This window comes from Hetaerina americana, unplaced genomic scaffold (assembly GCF_022747635.1).
Source record: "Hetaerina americana unplaced genomic scaffold, ioHetAmer1.1.p SCAF_1, whole genome shotgun sequence".
NCBI lineage: Eukaryota > Metazoa > Arthropoda > Insecta > Odonata > Calopterygidae > Hetaerina > Hetaerina americana.
Window position 1 is genome coordinate 101,556,335 of NW_027286069.1, and position 17,572 is coordinate 101,573,906.

Sequence of the window (17,572 nt, forward strand, 5' to 3'; positions counted from 1 at the left end):
TATATTATTTATTCAAATACTATTGTCTATATTTGTATCTTTTTTCAAACACTTTCCTTTTTAAAGTTAAAGTGGAAAATGTAACTAGTTTTTTAAATGAAATAGTTTTTGGCGTCACTTGGTGGAAATTCCTCATATTGAAATTAAATTCAAAATACTTCGCCTTTCAACATTAAAAACTTTTATTTACAACCTAGGTTTCGTTATGGTATTACATCATCAGGTTGACCTGACCTGATGATGTTATACCATAACGAAACCTAGGTCGTAAATAAAAGTTTTTTATGTGGAAAGGGGAAGTATTTTAAATTTAGTTTTTTAAGTTTATATTGTCAACTTTATACCATATCATTAGATTGATATTTAAAGGATTCTATTCTGCACTTAATGTACTTGATTTATAAACTTGTTGAGGAAACTAATAACAGAATTTGACTGTGCCCCATAGCCAAGAATTTATAGGAAAATTAAAAGTCATATTTCTCTAATGACTAATTCTCGAATGAATAAAGAGGAACCATCATATAAAAGATGGTGCAACAACACTCATGATAAATGATTGCATGGATTTTATTAAGTTATATACATTCATTTATTTTTACATGCGATTACAGGGGCCATTACTGGTTAATGGCAAGGATGATACTAAATGCTCATTAATTTTCATGAAGTTGAATTAGTGAAATTTCACTATTCATCCAACTCCAATAGTTGAAGGCATGGATTCCAAGATGATATAGCATTCCTGTAATATCCCCTTATGGTCTATATAACATGGAGAAAATAGTTGGGTGCTTAAAGTTTTAATGAACAATGAAGACACTTTTAAGAGCTAAAATTCAATTAACAGGTCCTTTGGATTTACTCATGCCTGTAATGACATAATCAACTTTGTTCTAGCACTTACATTTCTTAGCATATGTGGTTTAGAATGCCCTATGTTAAATGTACGATCACTATAGGGAACTTTGACTCCTCTTCCAGCTCAGCCAAAAGTAGTTTGCAGAGGTCCCCTTAGAACAAATGTGTTTATTTCCTTTACCTTTATAAATATAACAGCACATGAGTTCTTATCGTCCAATATCTATACTCAATCAATTCGGTAAAATTTTTGAATTAGTGTTTTATTCTCAATTAATATCATACCTGGAATCGCACAAACTGTTATCAACCTACCAGCATGGATTTAGAAAATCCATGTCCACTACCACTGCTACCTACCATTGTATAAACAAGATATTGTCTGACCTAGACAATAAACTGGAATCTTTTGTTTTATTATTTGATTTCTCCAAGGCCTTTGATTGTGTCAATCACCATATGTTATTGCTGAAACTTCAAGAATCTGGCATAAGAGGTACTCCATATAATTGGATTAAATCTTTTCTAAACAATAGACAACAGAGTGTAAGTGTTACGAAAGATGGAATATCTCATGTATCACCTGCAAAAACAATATCCTGCGGGGTTCCCGAGGGATCTGTTCTAGGCTCAGTGTTTTTTCTCATATACATAAATGACCTCCCAAGGATGCTTAATTCTGTACCTAATACACTTCCCATACTGTATGCCGATGACACAAATGTCTTAGTGTCTGCCTCTTCAATCAACGGCCTGGTATCAAGTGCTAACAATACTATCCACCTTTTGCAAGAGTGGTGTGATCGTAATTTTCTTCATATTAATAAGGAAAAAACAAATTTAATATACTTTGTAAATAAAAATAAGCCTCTAACAGATATTTCAGTGTCTTTTGACAATGTGATTATTCCAAGGAGTGATAATGCCTCCTTCCTGGGTGTTACCCTGGATAGTAGACTAAACTGGGATAGCCATATTTCTAGTTTACGCCAAAAACTCTGTTCAGTGTGCTATTTGGTACGTTCTATCAGGCAAACTGTAAATAATGAAGTTCTTATGTCTATCTATTATGGTGAGTTTTATGCCCTCGTAATTTTTAGTATTCTTTTTTGGGGCCCATTACCCTGTGCTCATGTTGTATTTAAAATCCAAAAGAGGATACTAAGACTAATGTGCAATGCACCCCTCAGAGCTCCATGTCGCCCCCTTTTCAAAAAACTTTGTATTCTCCCTCTTCCCTGTGTGTATATGCTAAGTGCTATTGTTTATGCTAAATGCCATATCTCATTATATACCACTAACAATAGCATTCACAATCATTATACCAGGACCTGCAGTCATCTACATGTGAACTTCATCAGAACTTGCAAGTCTACTTTTTCCCCCCATAACATGGGACTCTTATTATATAATAACCTTCCTCTGGTTATCAAGAGCATAGAAAAAATGTCCACCTTTAAATTCAAAGTGAGGGACTTTTTCATGCTACACTTATTCTACACTATTGATGAGTTTCTGAATATGTATTGTATTAATGATAGAACAATGTATTGTATTTTATGTTAAGATCTTTGACGTGCTGTATATCTTGGAACATGAATGTACCCAGACCCTCAGGCAAATAAATAAACAAGAAAGTCTCCCATCCACAGTATATCCCTCTAATGAGGCTTAAAATATCCAGGACACTAAAGGAATAAGGGTGAAATTTAAAGGGGCTAGTTATATTTATGTTTAGCTTTGAAGAAATGGGCTCTGGATAACTTCATGCACATCAATGAAGATTAGATCTCACTCACCAAACTTGCCCTATATATTGGTTATGTGAGTTTCAGCATTTCCTACAGTTTCTTTACTTGGATTATATCCTCCATGTAATTGTTACATGAAGGATGAAGATACCACCAGCTGCATGAATCATGCATCATGTGGGAAAAGAATCAAGCACTAAAATTCTTATTCACTGGTCATGACCCTGGATTATTTTATTGGATATATTGGAGCAGCTGTGTCTCTCAGAAGGCAATATAGGATGGTATTAGTCTGGTTTATGAGGTCAATCTGGAGCAGCTCCAATACAGTAGAAGCAAACTTGAATCCTCAGTTGGAGCCCAGCGTTGCATCGCACTTTGGTTCATTGAGAACCTGAAGAGCTTTACGTCTAACTTACAAGGAGTACAGAGTTAGGCTCCCACCAAAGAAGGGAATAAGCCTCTGGAATAAGTGCTGGAGGCTGCCTTTGAGGAAGGGAAAAAGGATCTGGTATTGAAGAAAACCCTAGATCCCAGAACTTTTTCCACGTTGAGTGGTTGTGCTTCACGTAAAACCGTATGCGTGAGATGGGCATTTTCCCAATAAAGAAATAAACTGCAATTCCTGAAAGATCAGAAGCATTCTCAAAGGCCAATAGGATTAGCCCTCTGAAAATCGAAATCCATTCAGGATAAGGAAGATGGATCTACAGAACTAGTGTGCCCTGTTACGGCAGAGGGTTAAAACTCCATTTTGAGTATTTTTACAATTAGGAGTTTTGAGTCCAGATGAAAGAATCATGGTTTCTTTCACTAATTTCTGAAACTTTCTTCTCATTCAGTCTAAAGGGTATATACACAAGAGAGCTCCTACAGCATAGGCTATATTTACTACTTATCTATTTTTTTATTTTTAATAGAAGAGTAGTGGAGGGATAGGAGGGGTATTTATTTGTCAATGAATTTATTTTAAAAATGTTGCTTATCTTTGGGGCAAATTACTAATGGCTTTTGATAATATTTGGTTGGTATAGGTACCTTATTTAAAAATTGAAGATTCAAAATTGTGTTCGTCTTTAGAAGCCTAAGTGGTAATACAATCTTTGATGTGGAAATATCGGATCAACATTACCCAGAAATTGCTTTTGCTGGTTAATGCCAGGAACCACCTCTTGAAAAAGGGGTGGTTTGTGGCATTTTAATTACTTTTAGTGTCTGAGAATAAAGCTCAATTGGTAGCCATTATATATATATATATATATATATACACCACACTTATCAATCTGAAAGATGGCTTAATAGGGAAAGTAGCTTCCCTAGACTAAACTCAGTGGCATGTGAATTTTACTCATCAGGGTAGGGCATTCCCAGGCAGTTCCTTTACCTGTGACAGCTATGGATACTAAGTAAAATGTGCTATTTAAAAAAATCACTGAGTATTCCCAGAAACGCGTCCGCAGGAATCATGCTCAGGCCTTCTGGTCAGTAGCCCAGCACTCAGCTCACTGGTCTATCATGCCCTCTTGGTACATTCACAAAAGTTATAATTTTAATTTGACCAAAGGGGTTCAATATTTAGGAGAATATGCCTGGAATCATAGGAAACTGGTATTCATTAGGCAGGTTATCTGTTAATTTCCTTAAGTGTGAGATGTGTTATTTCACATGAGAGAGATAGCACTCCTTAAGTGCTTGCTAACAATTAGAAATTCATAGAAGATATATTTGCCTATATTGTTCATAGAATTTCAGGGATCTTTGCCTATTTAACAGTATTTTCAACTTCTGGCCATGAAATTAACCATAATGTTTTTATGTGAAAATGTTCAAATTGCAGCATGTGCTACAATCTTATAAGAAAAACTAGGTGGGAGAGTCCTAAATGAATTATTTTTGCAATTATTTTAATTTAATTACAACTTAATGTCAACAGAACATAACTCTTAACTGTAATGAAAGACTAGTAGCTCCTAACTTACATATAAATACAGTAATTAACAAAATGACTGACTTGATAGGTGAAGGGAAAGCCCATCTAATACTGGTAAGAGTCCAATGGAATGTGAAATTCATGCATCAGGGTAGTGCGTCCAGTTACTTTGCCTGTGTTTACAATGGTTTCCCAGGAAGAAAAAAATCACACAGCTTGGGTGAGGCTAAATATAGCTAGAGGCCTGACCCAGGCCCTCCAGACAAGTGTTCAGTGCTTTACACACTGAACCACCATTACCTCTTTTTACAGATACATATTTTTCTATTTTTTCCTCTGCCAAATTAATTATCATGACACAAATAGGTTAGCCAAGCTAGTCAATAGATTCTGTGAAATTATTAATTAGTGGCTATATAAATATCTTCTACATTATAAAAAATGTTTGACTATTCCAAAATTGTTAACTATTAGACCTGAACAATGGCTCTCTTAAACCTACATGTCCCATTATATGTGTACTACGTATATTCAGTAGCAGCTCATAGGTTATCAGCTAAGCATTCTGGAGTAGTCTCTAAAATGAGGAAAAGACGATGATTGCTAACTTGATAACTCTCGCCATTATTTACATCTCTTTCTTAATAATTTTATAAAGTATTGGAAATATCTTCCAACTGCTTATTTATCTCTTCTTAACTTAGGTCCCACTGTTGATGCACCAACTGGTCCCCTGACCACAAAGAATCTCCTCCTTGCTTTGGCGTCCACTATCAGCTGGGCTTGTCTCTTGAGGAATGCTCTAGTTGGGATCTCCTCAGCCCCAGATGGGCCCCCTTTCCCATGACCTGCCCCATCTTCCTCCAGGTCAGCTTCAGCCTCAGCAGTTGCTGCAGGACGTCGTTCCAGCATAAATACTGCTCCACTTGTAGGCATGTCATCTGGCTTCTTGCCTGGGAGAATAGCTCCTTCAGGCTAATAAGAAGAACATATTATGTGTATAGTTAATTTGACGTAACTTTAATCAGTGAAAACCTTGTTATTATAATGCAAGATTAAGTAGTGTTTGAATGAAAAACTCTTCCCTTTCAGCAGAAGTCATTTTCTCCAAGGCAGTGTGCTCACAATTTTTAATGTGTAGACAGATGTAAGTTAACTTAAAATTATGAAATATGCTAGAGCCTTAGTTATATTTTTATTGGCATTATTTTATTTCTACAATTAATTTGATGAGCTCACAGGTTCTGAGAGTTGATTGCACAATAGTGAAAAATTGGGACATTATTAGTGACACATGCTTGCAGATGTATCATTGCTGGAGTTCTGTTCAATCAGTTATGAATCCACATATATTTGCATGCATAAGTAAATTTTTTTAAAAATAAAATCCAAATTTCACCTATGCTTCAATTTTTGATGAGTCTTCCTATTACAATTTTTATTCTGGCATGCTCGTCTATGTTATAGAATATGATAGAAAATGAAAGGCCCCAGATGTACTCATTGAATAAGAAGTAAGTTTGGTGAGCTTGAATTAAATAAGTCCGATTTGTTAGCATTTCTAGAGTAAGGGATGACAGAGATTTGCCAGCAGAATCTGCTTTTGAGGTGAATGGGTGGGAAGGGTGGACCATTAACAGGCAGCAAAGAGGGCCTCACTGAAGATTTGAATATCCAATGGAAAGATTTATATTTGCTATTAATTAATAATCAATTCATCAATTCATACTCAGTTAATTACCATTAAGTAACATGAATTATTTTAGCAGTATTGAAATTTCTGTTCACTTATCCTTTACTTCATGGGACTGAATTCCATTTCATTTTGTTTTCTTTCTAAAAAAACTCATTTTATACACTAGGGGTATTGATCATCATTAAATGCCTCACCTCCTCTCTCTGTGCCTCAGACACCTTTTGGTCATATTCACCACTTTCAGTGAAATCCTTTATGCATTCTAGCTTTCGTTTAAGCAGAGCAAGAACTGATAGTGAAAATTCTGGATCAGCAGATAACAGGGGAAGTGGTTGTTCACTTGGCAGCTAAAAAGTAATAAGTAATTAATAAATCATAATTTTCTAGAATAATTGATTAAATTCTATGTTATTAAAGTTAAATTGGCATTTAAAGAAGTGGTTGAAAATGCTATCAGTAAATGTAGGTAGATACCTGTAGAGATTGACAGTTGTTGTATAGCTTTTCTTTAATTACACTAATGTACTCAAGCAGAACATTATGTTTCTGTGTGGCCATTTCCTTGTTAATTGTTTCTTTTTCAATGAACTGCTTTGTATTTTCGATTTCTTCTAAGTTCCTAAAAATATAAAGGAAACATTTAATTTTAAAGCACATATAAAACTAACAGCTACATGAAAAACTCATGCATATAATCATTGAGCCATTAAATGAATTGATGCTCATTGAAAATGGGGTAGCATCTACATCATAAGCAAAATATGCCTTTTTTTATGTTTGTCAAATTACTACCATAACTCTCAAGCAAAATTTTACAGAAATGTTGAAAATCATAGTTTGCCCATTCAATAGTGACTTACTGCTCTGTATTACAGACTTGGGCAAACTGCGATGAGTGAAGTTCTTCCTGCATGGATTCTCTGTCTGCTGTATATTTGGCCTTTTCTTCTTCAGCTACACGCCGAAGATATGTGAGGCGACCTTGGGTCTCTCGTTGTTTTTGGAAGCGTTTTAGGACATCTTCCGTGTTTGTCTCTCCTTTATAGATAGATGCATGTGCAGTGTGATTCAAACAAAATATGTACATTCTAATTTCATATTCATAGCACTAAAAAACTTAATCATGAATATTTAATTTGTATTTTTCATAAATGAAGTAATTTTGAAACTTGTTATCACATTGGGAATATTACTACGCGTGGAAATTATCTAAATGAAATATAACATATGCCATTTTAATACATTTCATGTGACTCACTGACATCAAAGAGTTGGCAACATGCAGTCTTTGTGCTAGATTTGAATTGCTGAGGATTTTAGTCTGGCCAGCTGAGTTTCAGTAATAATAATACTTTTTCTTCCAGTGCAAAAAATTGAATGAAGAAAACAATAAATCAAAAAACACAAATTTATACACGTACATACGCAATGCATAAAATAAATAATGGTCCTTGCAATTTTAATTAATGAAATGTATGTTCATTAAGGTACTCATTCATAGGTTTAGCAATTTTCCTAGTTGTAGTTTTTCAAACTATATTTTAGGGGTGTAATACTCCTAGTATCTCTTATGAACTCTGGGAGTTTGCTAAAAGTGTCATACCTCTCTTTTTTGGTCCATTGTCAGTCTTTTTCAGATTGATTGGGAAGAGGTGCAAGTCATTTTTCCTTCAACTTAAATAATTATGTACATATAATGTAAATGTTAGGGAGCGAATTAGTTTTCCCAGATTAGTACTATCGTTCACATAATATATGCATGGTAAGGGCAGAAGCCAGGGAGATTCCAATAATGGCCTATAAGTCAGATAGAATTTTCCTAAGAGAATTCCGACAACTATTTTGTGCCTTCAAAATTCTTATATCATGTGCAGAAGCACCAAAGAAAGAGAAACCATAACTGAGCTGTGGATAAAATTTACCAAAATACATAGTAATTAGCACATCATGTATCTACCATTTGAAATTGGTATCTAAAAATAAATGCAGGGATTTCGTATGGTAAATCTGTTGAACAGACTACTTTAGCTGATATAATAAACTATTAAATTTTTGAAGTATATATATCATTTGGGATTTTTACAATTAATGCTAATGCTGTTAGCTGCAAACCAAAGGGAAATTTTCTGAAGAACTTGTTCACTTTAACATACCAAGCTGTTCAGGGATTCACCAGAAAACAGTATATTAGTTTTGTTAGCATAAAGATCTATAATTACCAAGGTAAGGTAATCAGGCATGTCCAGTCATGTATGAATACATGAAACAATATTGGTTCTTAAATGGACCTCTGTGGTTTCCCAATATGCACATTGTTACTATTAGTTAAAACTGCAGGCCATTGTGTCAAATTGCAACTTTACAACTACTTTTGTTAAAGTGTTATATAATTGCATGCATGCATGATGGCATATGCCATCTCTGTCGAATTAATTCAGTAAATATGCCATCTCTGTCGAATTAATTCAGTAAGATTTTATAATATACACAATCAAAAGCTTTAGAGAAATCCAGGAATATTCCCACTCTCTCTTTCACATGATCAAGTTATGATAATAAGTAATTAATAGCAATAAACAGAGTAAATTTAGTAGGTCTGTAGACTCGAAAAAATCATATTAATCCATACCTAGTACATTGTTCCCTTCAAGAAAGTTAAGCAAACAATTGTAAAAAATGTTCCCAACATTTTTGCTAATTATTTTGGCTGATTGGTTTGTAGTTGTTAACATCATCTGCTTCGTACTTTCTTTTATAAATAGGCACAACTTCAGTATTTATTTCTTAATGGTTAAATCAGCTCATTTTATAAAATTGGATCAAGAAATGTAGAAATCTCTCTCTGAATAAGTAAGACAGTAATGATGCTGATGCTCCCTTTTGCTTGGTTTTCACCAAAAATGGTTCATAAAATGACAGACATTGGTTTTTGAGCCATTGGTAAGAGCTCTAGAATCCTCACAAAGAACCACAGAATTAATATAAATTACCAATTCATGTGTGTTGTGGTGGAGCTGTTCCATAATAACAGAGATGAAAACTCTTGTAATTTTCCACTTGATAAAGATCTATTTTCAACCAGATTCGAAGAAATTTTGTCTCTGTTATTATAACCACAGAATTGTCCATTTTTTGCCCATGAGATTTTTTAATAACTTTTCAAGATTCCTTGGCCGAATCATGATGGCACTATACAACTTTAACTATGGCAAGCTACATACAGGACATGAAAGTACAGACAAGAATACTAATAAAATTAAGTTAGTGAAAGATTCTATCAGTATCATATCCTGAAATGTTACTTGAAAAAATTCCTCCTGGGAAAATCGATTACTCAGTAAGTAATTATCTTATTGATGCTTTATTGCAGTGACATTGTATATTTTATGCATTGTATATGTATCTACACACATTATTTTTTGACTCATCTCATTCATGATTGTGGCGGCTCAACACTTGAATCATCATTGAGCGCCATTGCGAACGCGCCTTCGCCGGCAAGTGTTTGGCTTCCGGCGTTTGCCACCAGGGTCCGCCGCCAGGGCGCAACCACGCCGCCAGAGCCACTCTCACTCTCTCTCTGACTGGCTCTGGACCGTCACGCGCGCCGCCATCGTGGTCAACCCAAGGACGCTGCTTCCTGGTCAAGGATTCTCTCCTGGCTTCGCCACCGCACGGCCGAATACTATATTTACTGAATAATTACTGTTCAATCGCCTCATCAAGGTTTTAATTTTCTGAGCACAATAAACTTTGTTAATTGTTAGGAGGTGTCATTATTTCCACCACGATACCTCCTTCAATAGTGGTGACCCCGACGTGATTCATTTCGCCCTACGTGCTTAGCCATGCCCTGACCACGCCGTTTTGGTCGAGCCCGAATATCTTTACATCTGCCTCGCTATGTGATTAGGCGACTCCTTGAGCGAGAAGAGATGGGCGACAGGAAGCCATCCCAGTTTCTCCGCCATCTTAAGGACTTGGCAGGCTCGTCGATGCCTGACGAGTTCATGCGGTCGCTGTGGCTCACCCGGCTACCCACGCCTCTCCACGCCATCTTAGCAGCTCAAGATGGCGTCGACCCAGACGCCGTGGCTTCCCTCGCCAACAGAATTAGTGAGGTGATACCGCGCCTTCGCCGGCAAGTGTTTGGCTTCCGGCGTTCGCCACCAGGGTCCGCTGCCAGGGCGCAACCACGCCGCCAGAGCCACGCCGCCAGAGCCACTCTCAGTCTCACTCTCTTTCTGACTGGCTCTGGACTGCCTCGCGCGCCGCCATGGTCAACCCAAGGACGCTGCTTCCTGGTCAAGGATTCTCTCCTGGCTTCGCCACCGCACGGCCGAATACTATATTTACTGAATAATTACTGTTCAATCGCCTCATCAAGGTTTTAATTTTCTGAGCACAATAAACTTTGTTAATTGTTAGGAGGTGTCATTATTTCCACCACGATACCTCCTTCAATAGTGGTGACCCCGACGTGATTCATTTCGCCCTACGTGCTTAGCCATGCCCTGACCACGCCGTTTTGGTCGAGCCCGAATATCTTTACATCTGCCTCGCTATGTGATTAGGCGACTCCTTGAGCGAGAAGAGATGGGCGACAGGAAGCCATCCCAGTTTCTCCGCCATCTTAAGGACTTGGCAGGCTCGTCGATGCCTGACGAGTTCATGCGGTCGCTGTGGCTCACCCGGCTACCCACGCCTCTCCACGCCATCTTAGCAGCTCAAGATGGCGTCGACCCAGACGCCGTGGCTTCCCTCGCCAACAGAATTAGTGAGGTGATACCGCGCCTTCGCCGGCAAGTGTTTGGCTTCCGGCGTTCGCCACCAGGGTCCGCTGCCAGGGCGCAACCACGCCGCCAGAGCCACGCCGCCAGAGCCACTCTCAGTCTCACTCTCTTTCTGACTGGCTCTGGACTGCCTCGCGCGCCGCCATGGTCAACCCAAGGACGCTGCTTCCTGGTCAAGGATTCTCTCCTGGCTTCGCCACCGCACGGCCGAATACTATATTTACTGAATAATTACTGTTCAATCGCCTCATCAAAGTTTTAATTTTCTGAGCACAATAAACTTTGTTAATTGTTAGGAGGTGTCATTATTTCCACCACGATACCTCCTTCAATGATGTAAATTTTGACACAGGATGAATATGTATAATGATTATTACAGCTGTGTGTATTCTGCCAAAACTTGAGAATTTGAACACCATGATTGCCAACCTCTAATATAAGCCATAATGACCCAGCCCCTGTGATAGTGACACACACACCATTCCCTTCATTTCTGGGTGCTTCTCTTGCCTATGTAATGTTAATTCTGCAATTATATCATTTACTGGTGGCATATAAGTAAGTCACTGGACTATCTATTACAATGGACAGCATATAAATATGTCAATGATCTTTCTGAGCAATAAAACATCCCATGCTCCCTTCAAAAGCAAAATAACACATAATTTCATCCTTTTATTAGTTAATAACTATTTGTCATTGATGAAATCATTATATTGATAGTGCATTATTTTATGTAGAATTAAAAATAGAAGAAAATGGATTAGAGTAGAGTGTTTGATTGGATAACATTAGCCATTCATTGCATTCATTAGTGAAAATGGAGCAAAGTATGAGATCATAAAAGATCATAAATACCTGTTGCCTCTTTTAGTTTGGCAAATGCTGCTTCCAAAGCAGCAACTTTCTGAACATTTTCATCTTCTTCTTCACTAGAACTCCCATAGTTTGCAGTTTTATCTCCAACCCCTGTTGTCTGTTTGAACATCCTATGGGCACTTGGTGTCTTACCATGACGAGGGCTGTGAGATTTTGGAGATGTTGGGGACCCATCGGTTCCATCTCGATGTGAAGATGCAGGAAACATTTTACTTTCCAGTGTCTGCAGTGCCTTCATCCTCTCCTCCACTTTGCGCCTAAGAGAAGAATATGTAATTAAGTTTTCCAATGTGTTCAGTAACACAGCCTTGCAGATAAAATCTTGATTTTAAGTCACCATACATATATTTAATAAAATTAAATGGGAAAAATAAAGGAACAACATTAACTCTTCATTCGAGTACACAGTCAGAATTTAATTTCGCAGAATTAGGTACTAATAGTAGTTTTTAGGGGAGGGAATCAACAGCTGAGGTCATTTACACCATTTTTGTTAGACAGGAAAGGATGAAGGGTAGAGAGAAACCCTGCATCGGCATTAGACTACTCTTACTGAAAGGCACCATGGGGTTCGCAGCCTGACGTCCCATCCGACGGAGGGCGTACTCACTCAAAGTGATCTCCACAAAGCACCACAAGTAGGGATCGGGATACTACTGAAAAAAAATATCTTCCACCTCCAGGATTCAAACCCTGGCCCTCTGGGTGGGAAACCAGTACGTTAGTACTGGCGCACTCACTCAAAGTGATCTCCACAAAGCACCACAAGTAGGGATCAGGATACTACTGAAAAAAAATATCTTCCACCTCCGGGATTCAAACCCCGACCCTCTGGGTGGGAAACCAGTACATTAGTCACCGCACCATCCTGATCCCTTTGTAATGTTAAGGGTGTAGGCATTTAACTATAAGCCTCTGAATGATCAAAATGGCATCAATAAAAACAATGAGATCATAATGAGTAGTGATAAGTTGGTAGGATAATGTGACAAGGTTATTCATAATCAACAAGGTGAACTCTTTAAAAATAAGCAGGGAAAACGATTGAAGAGTTATGGTAAAGTTTCAAAGTTGGTGAAAGTAGAGTGACCTGATACGTCATTTAATGAGGATAGAGATTTAGTAAATCAAATAATACACAGAATATCAGCTATTGCTTATGGATGGAGATTAAATAAAAGAAGTGGAAATACATCACAAGAAAATTGATGAGCATGATGAGATTCTCCATAAGTAAAACAAACTTAAATATGAAAATAAGCTAACAAATAAGTTACCATAGTCTACACCTTAAGTTCTTAGCCAAAGAAATGGACTGTAGCATCTGTCCTAGCTATCCCAACTGGTCAATATCTCAATACCTTCATTCCTTTCCCTCCCTGGTTCCTCGCACTGACATTGTATTTTGTTCAGCAAAAAAGAATAGAATCAATTCAAATATGATGACCTATACGCACAATATGGATTGCAACTACTCATTACTTTTCGAAAAATACAATAAGATGCATTTCAATTTTTTGTGGCCATGCAGTTTGTGTTTCACTTAATTTAAAATGAATAGGTGGAGCGACTTATGTAAGTGGGCAATTTTTCACCAAAAAATGGGCAAGGAAATGGCAAAGTTAGGAGAAGGGCTGTGCCTCCAAAAGAAGCAATTACCAAAAAGAAGACTAGGACTTTTGATATAAGTGGAAGGAAAGAGCTATATTAGATGGCTTGAAGGCGTGGGGGAGAATAGTTTTGACAGAAGCCCTCTGAACTAGTCCTCTTGGTTTGATTTCTGCCCTAGATTTCACCTGACTGCCACATGCAGACAGGCAAGAAGAGCACGATGGAAGGGAGATGAATGCCAATTATCCAACCTCTGACTGGTCCCAGATTTTCTTAACTTTAGTGTTCTAACAAGGAAAAGAGCAGTTAAGACTTGAATATGCAGCATATTATTTACATACTTAAAATATTTAGGATATTAAAAACAGGGTGAATGTAGGTAGGAAACTATAGATAACTATAGATACCTATAGGTACATATTTAAGTGCTGTTTTGGAGAAGATGGATTAAGTGAATCAGAGTGAAGCAAGTGAAGAAATGTTAAATGAGGCGAGGAAATAAATGTACTCGCCAGAGGAAAATTGAATGATGCAACAGTATTTTGAGATGGCGAAATAATGAAAGATGTGACTGACGGTAGAGTGTTGGGTAGACATGGAATATGTTGAAGAAGAAGGAAGAAGAAATCAATATTTTGAACAGAATGAAGAGGGAGATTTCAGGAGGTAACTACATATACTATTATAATTATTATACATTAGTAAAAATTGGACCATTTTACCATCAACCTTCAAATACATCTAGGCATCTCTATTCATCCTTCTTTACCTTGATTGAAATTTTAAAAGGTTTTTAGATTCACGGAAAGCTGAGGAACTCTTATTACTCATTCAGAATTAATTACTTGGATATTGCTCAAATCAGTGTCGCTTAATTTTTTTATCTTATGGGCCACAGTCCATTTAAGAGATGCAACAGTGACTTAGACTTCACTGACACCTCACCAGAGTAAAAAAACTTTTATTTTTGAACACACCAGCTATACATTATTCTTAAATATTAATTTACTTTGTTTCCGTGGAGGTAGAATATTTAATATGGTCAGATTCAATTATTATTTGTAATTATTTGAATAAAAGGACTTATTGCAAATAATTATTTTGGCAATAAATTCCTACCAATACATTTATCAGAAAGCCCATTGAAGTATTCACAAGAATAAAGTTTAATTCATTGGGTCATTGGTTGGATGCCATTGGTCTATTGTAAAAGTACATAAACTCATGCAAAGACACTTAATTCAATTTTCTCAAGGAAGTTACTTTCTATGATTGAAGTCCACAATCCATGTATGTATAAAACATGCCAACCTTCACAAATAAATGAATATTTAAGAATTATACCCAAGATGTAAAGTTTAAGAAAGTAATCTCTAGGAGCATGAAATCTTAATCAATGTGGAAATGGCTTTCTCATAAGCTACCAAATGTAGGAAAAAAGTATTATGATCTGGCCAGTCTTTTGAGCCAATTTAAATCAAATTTTATTGAATTTTTTTTTCTTAAAAATATTCAGTGGGTCATAGGCTCTAAGTGGACTGTACAGCAAATGTTTAATGAGTAGGAATGAATGAGTAATTCCAATCACTAGTTATATTCCTCCCTAAGCCCTCTACCCAAACTTTACACCACCAGCATTAGCATATATGGTAAGAGAAAGAGGGTGAAAGCTCCCTTGAAGGCATTCTCTTAAAAAGTGCCTTTTCATATCTATTTTAGCCATAAATTTAGGCCAGAAGTGAATTAAAACCACTAACATAATTTGTTTTAGATGTTTATCTTTGTTCACGATAAAACTATATTCCCTGTGGGCAGATAACATTGAGATGTTATACTTGGCGTTATGAAAAACATATGTTGATTCCTTTAAATTTTCATCACTAATGGACAAGTAAAAGAAGTTATGCTCAAAACTATTGTAATTGAGATTTTCTTTTGCTTTGGTTTAATGCGAATAATAAAAACATATTTATTAATTCAAGACATTTTAATTATCTAATATGCTATATGGATAGGTGCCTTTTACATTCCACCATTCTCCGTGATGCCATAGACTAACCACGGCACTGTGGTATTTGAAATATCCTGGGTTGGACACAGCTGGCCCAACTTCCCATTATGAGGCATTATCACACCTGAATTAGTAAGCTCACCTGCATTCTTGCAGTCTCTGTTCTCTTTCTTTCCCCACCATTAGTGCTTCCTCCTCCTGTTTAAGTAATGATCCCCTAGTGGCATCTCTCAAATTAACAGCTTCCATGTTGACATCCTACAAATAAAACTTTGATATGACAATACTAATTCAGGACAATACGAGTTTGGAATCAAATCGGGAAGAAATTTACATATGATAACTGAAGGACTGGATGACTTTTATTTTGATTTTTCTTTGAAGATTTTCATTGCATTTTCAAGAGTGCACAAATAAAAAATACATTGCCTTTGATGCTTAATAAATATAATGAATAAGGTGTAGATATTCTTCTGAAAGCAAAGGGTCCTTTATACCTTCCAAAACTTAGCGTTAATACTGGGTAGTTATCTTACCTGCTGCCTATTTATCTCTTCCTCTTGCTTTTGCAGTGATTCTTCCAATCTTCTGAGAGTGCTTTCATAGCTGGCACTATCCTCCAATAAGCCAGCCCTAATAGATCGATATTTGCGACGAACATGGCATGCTTCTGCAACACTCATTTCAATTCTATGCAATTGATTCTCCAAAGAGCGAATATGCTGAAAATTATAAATTCTGACTGTAAACCATATTCAGCTTAAAGCAGGAACACCCCCTGTCAGCACATATTAGTTACTTAACTTTGCTTTGTTAAATTCTTGGTCATTTTTAATTATATATTTTTGATTTTAGAGGCAAAGAGGTTGTCCTCAATATGATTACAAATTCAATTTAGATAAACGCTCCTGGGTGTACAATTATTCATGAATGCTGGGAGGCTGAAAATTGTGGGAAGGGGAAAAAGCAAATACAGTTCCCTAAATATTTGTCACACCCTTTTTCCCTCCTCTCCCTTTTATAGGGATTTTATTTTATTCCAGAATATAATCTTTTCAGGTTTTAATGATGGGTCAACACATGAGATTGATGAGGCAGCTGATAACCATTCCAAAACAGGACTTTGCCGATGGTTTTGAAAAGTGGAATAGATGCTGGGATAAATATGTGAGGTCCCAAGAAGAGTACATTGAAGGACACACGGCCTCATTGTTCTAGGTAGGCTATTTTTCTCAAAATATTGCATGTTAGGGCACTTTCCAGACAAACCTCATAGTATATCACCGAATCTCTAAAATTAATGAAAGCACTGTATATCTATGAGGTGGCAGGGATGGCTCTCCTTTGGTCCTTCTCTGCTCCTATGTAAACACACCATGCGGAATGATACTATGGAAAGATAGGACCAAAAACATGGGGCTTGGGAAGGATCTGGATGCCCCATTGGTCTGGCCTTACCACTGTTGATGACTCCTGTAGCTTCGTTTGGCAATTTTTTCCTGTTTTATACTAAGAAAATTAAAAATTAGAAGCAACCTGCGCTTCTCTGGCTACCCGATAGGAGATGAAATTATAGATGAAAAATTTAGGGAAAATCCCTGTTTATTTCTTTAGGTATGGCAATATATTTTTAAATATCTAAAGGTGGGGAGATGAAAATATGGAGAGGCTTAGAACGAATGGTTGTGCTGATTATGAAGACCTTCGTTGTTCCTAATTTTTCTAAGCACTAGTTGTTCATTATTTTACTATTCATGTCAAATGGAGAAAGGAATAAAGGGAAGTATTATTATATATTCCTTTAAGATGCAATATACAAAATATTGTTCCAGTCCAGAGTTGTAGCATTGAGATAAGCTATAATGTACCTGCAATATCTAACAAGTGATAATGCAATAGTCTAGTTTTATTCTAGCCTTCAAGGCTACCTAGAGTTATTCCATGGCTGTTCAATCTCTAATAATTTATTATGTACTTATGCAATGCTGGAGTAATAAACATTTTAACACTTAATTATTTAGTATCAATTTATTATAAATA

The 17,572-nt window shown here is 36.6% G+C and overlaps 1 protein-coding gene across 1 annotated transcript; it reads right to left on the minus strand.

Annotated features, from left to right (window-relative positions):
* Nucleotides 1-5,223: 5,223 nt before the first annotated feature.
* Nucleotides 5,224-16,215, minus strand: CCDC151 (Coiled-coil domain containing protein 151). Its single transcript, XM_071591938.1, has 7 exons — nucleotides 16,069-16,215; nucleotides 15,675-15,790; nucleotides 11,890-12,167; nucleotides 7,099-7,276; nucleotides 6,713-6,857; nucleotides 6,433-6,585; nucleotides 5,224-5,517 (listed from the first exon to the last, which is right to left on the minus strand). Exons 1-7 carry the CDS (start codon nucleotides 16,213-16,215, stop codon nucleotides 5,224-5,226), a joined length of 1,311 nt encoding a protein of 436 aa, XP_071448039.1.
* Nucleotides 16,216-17,572: the final 1,357 nt, after the last annotated feature.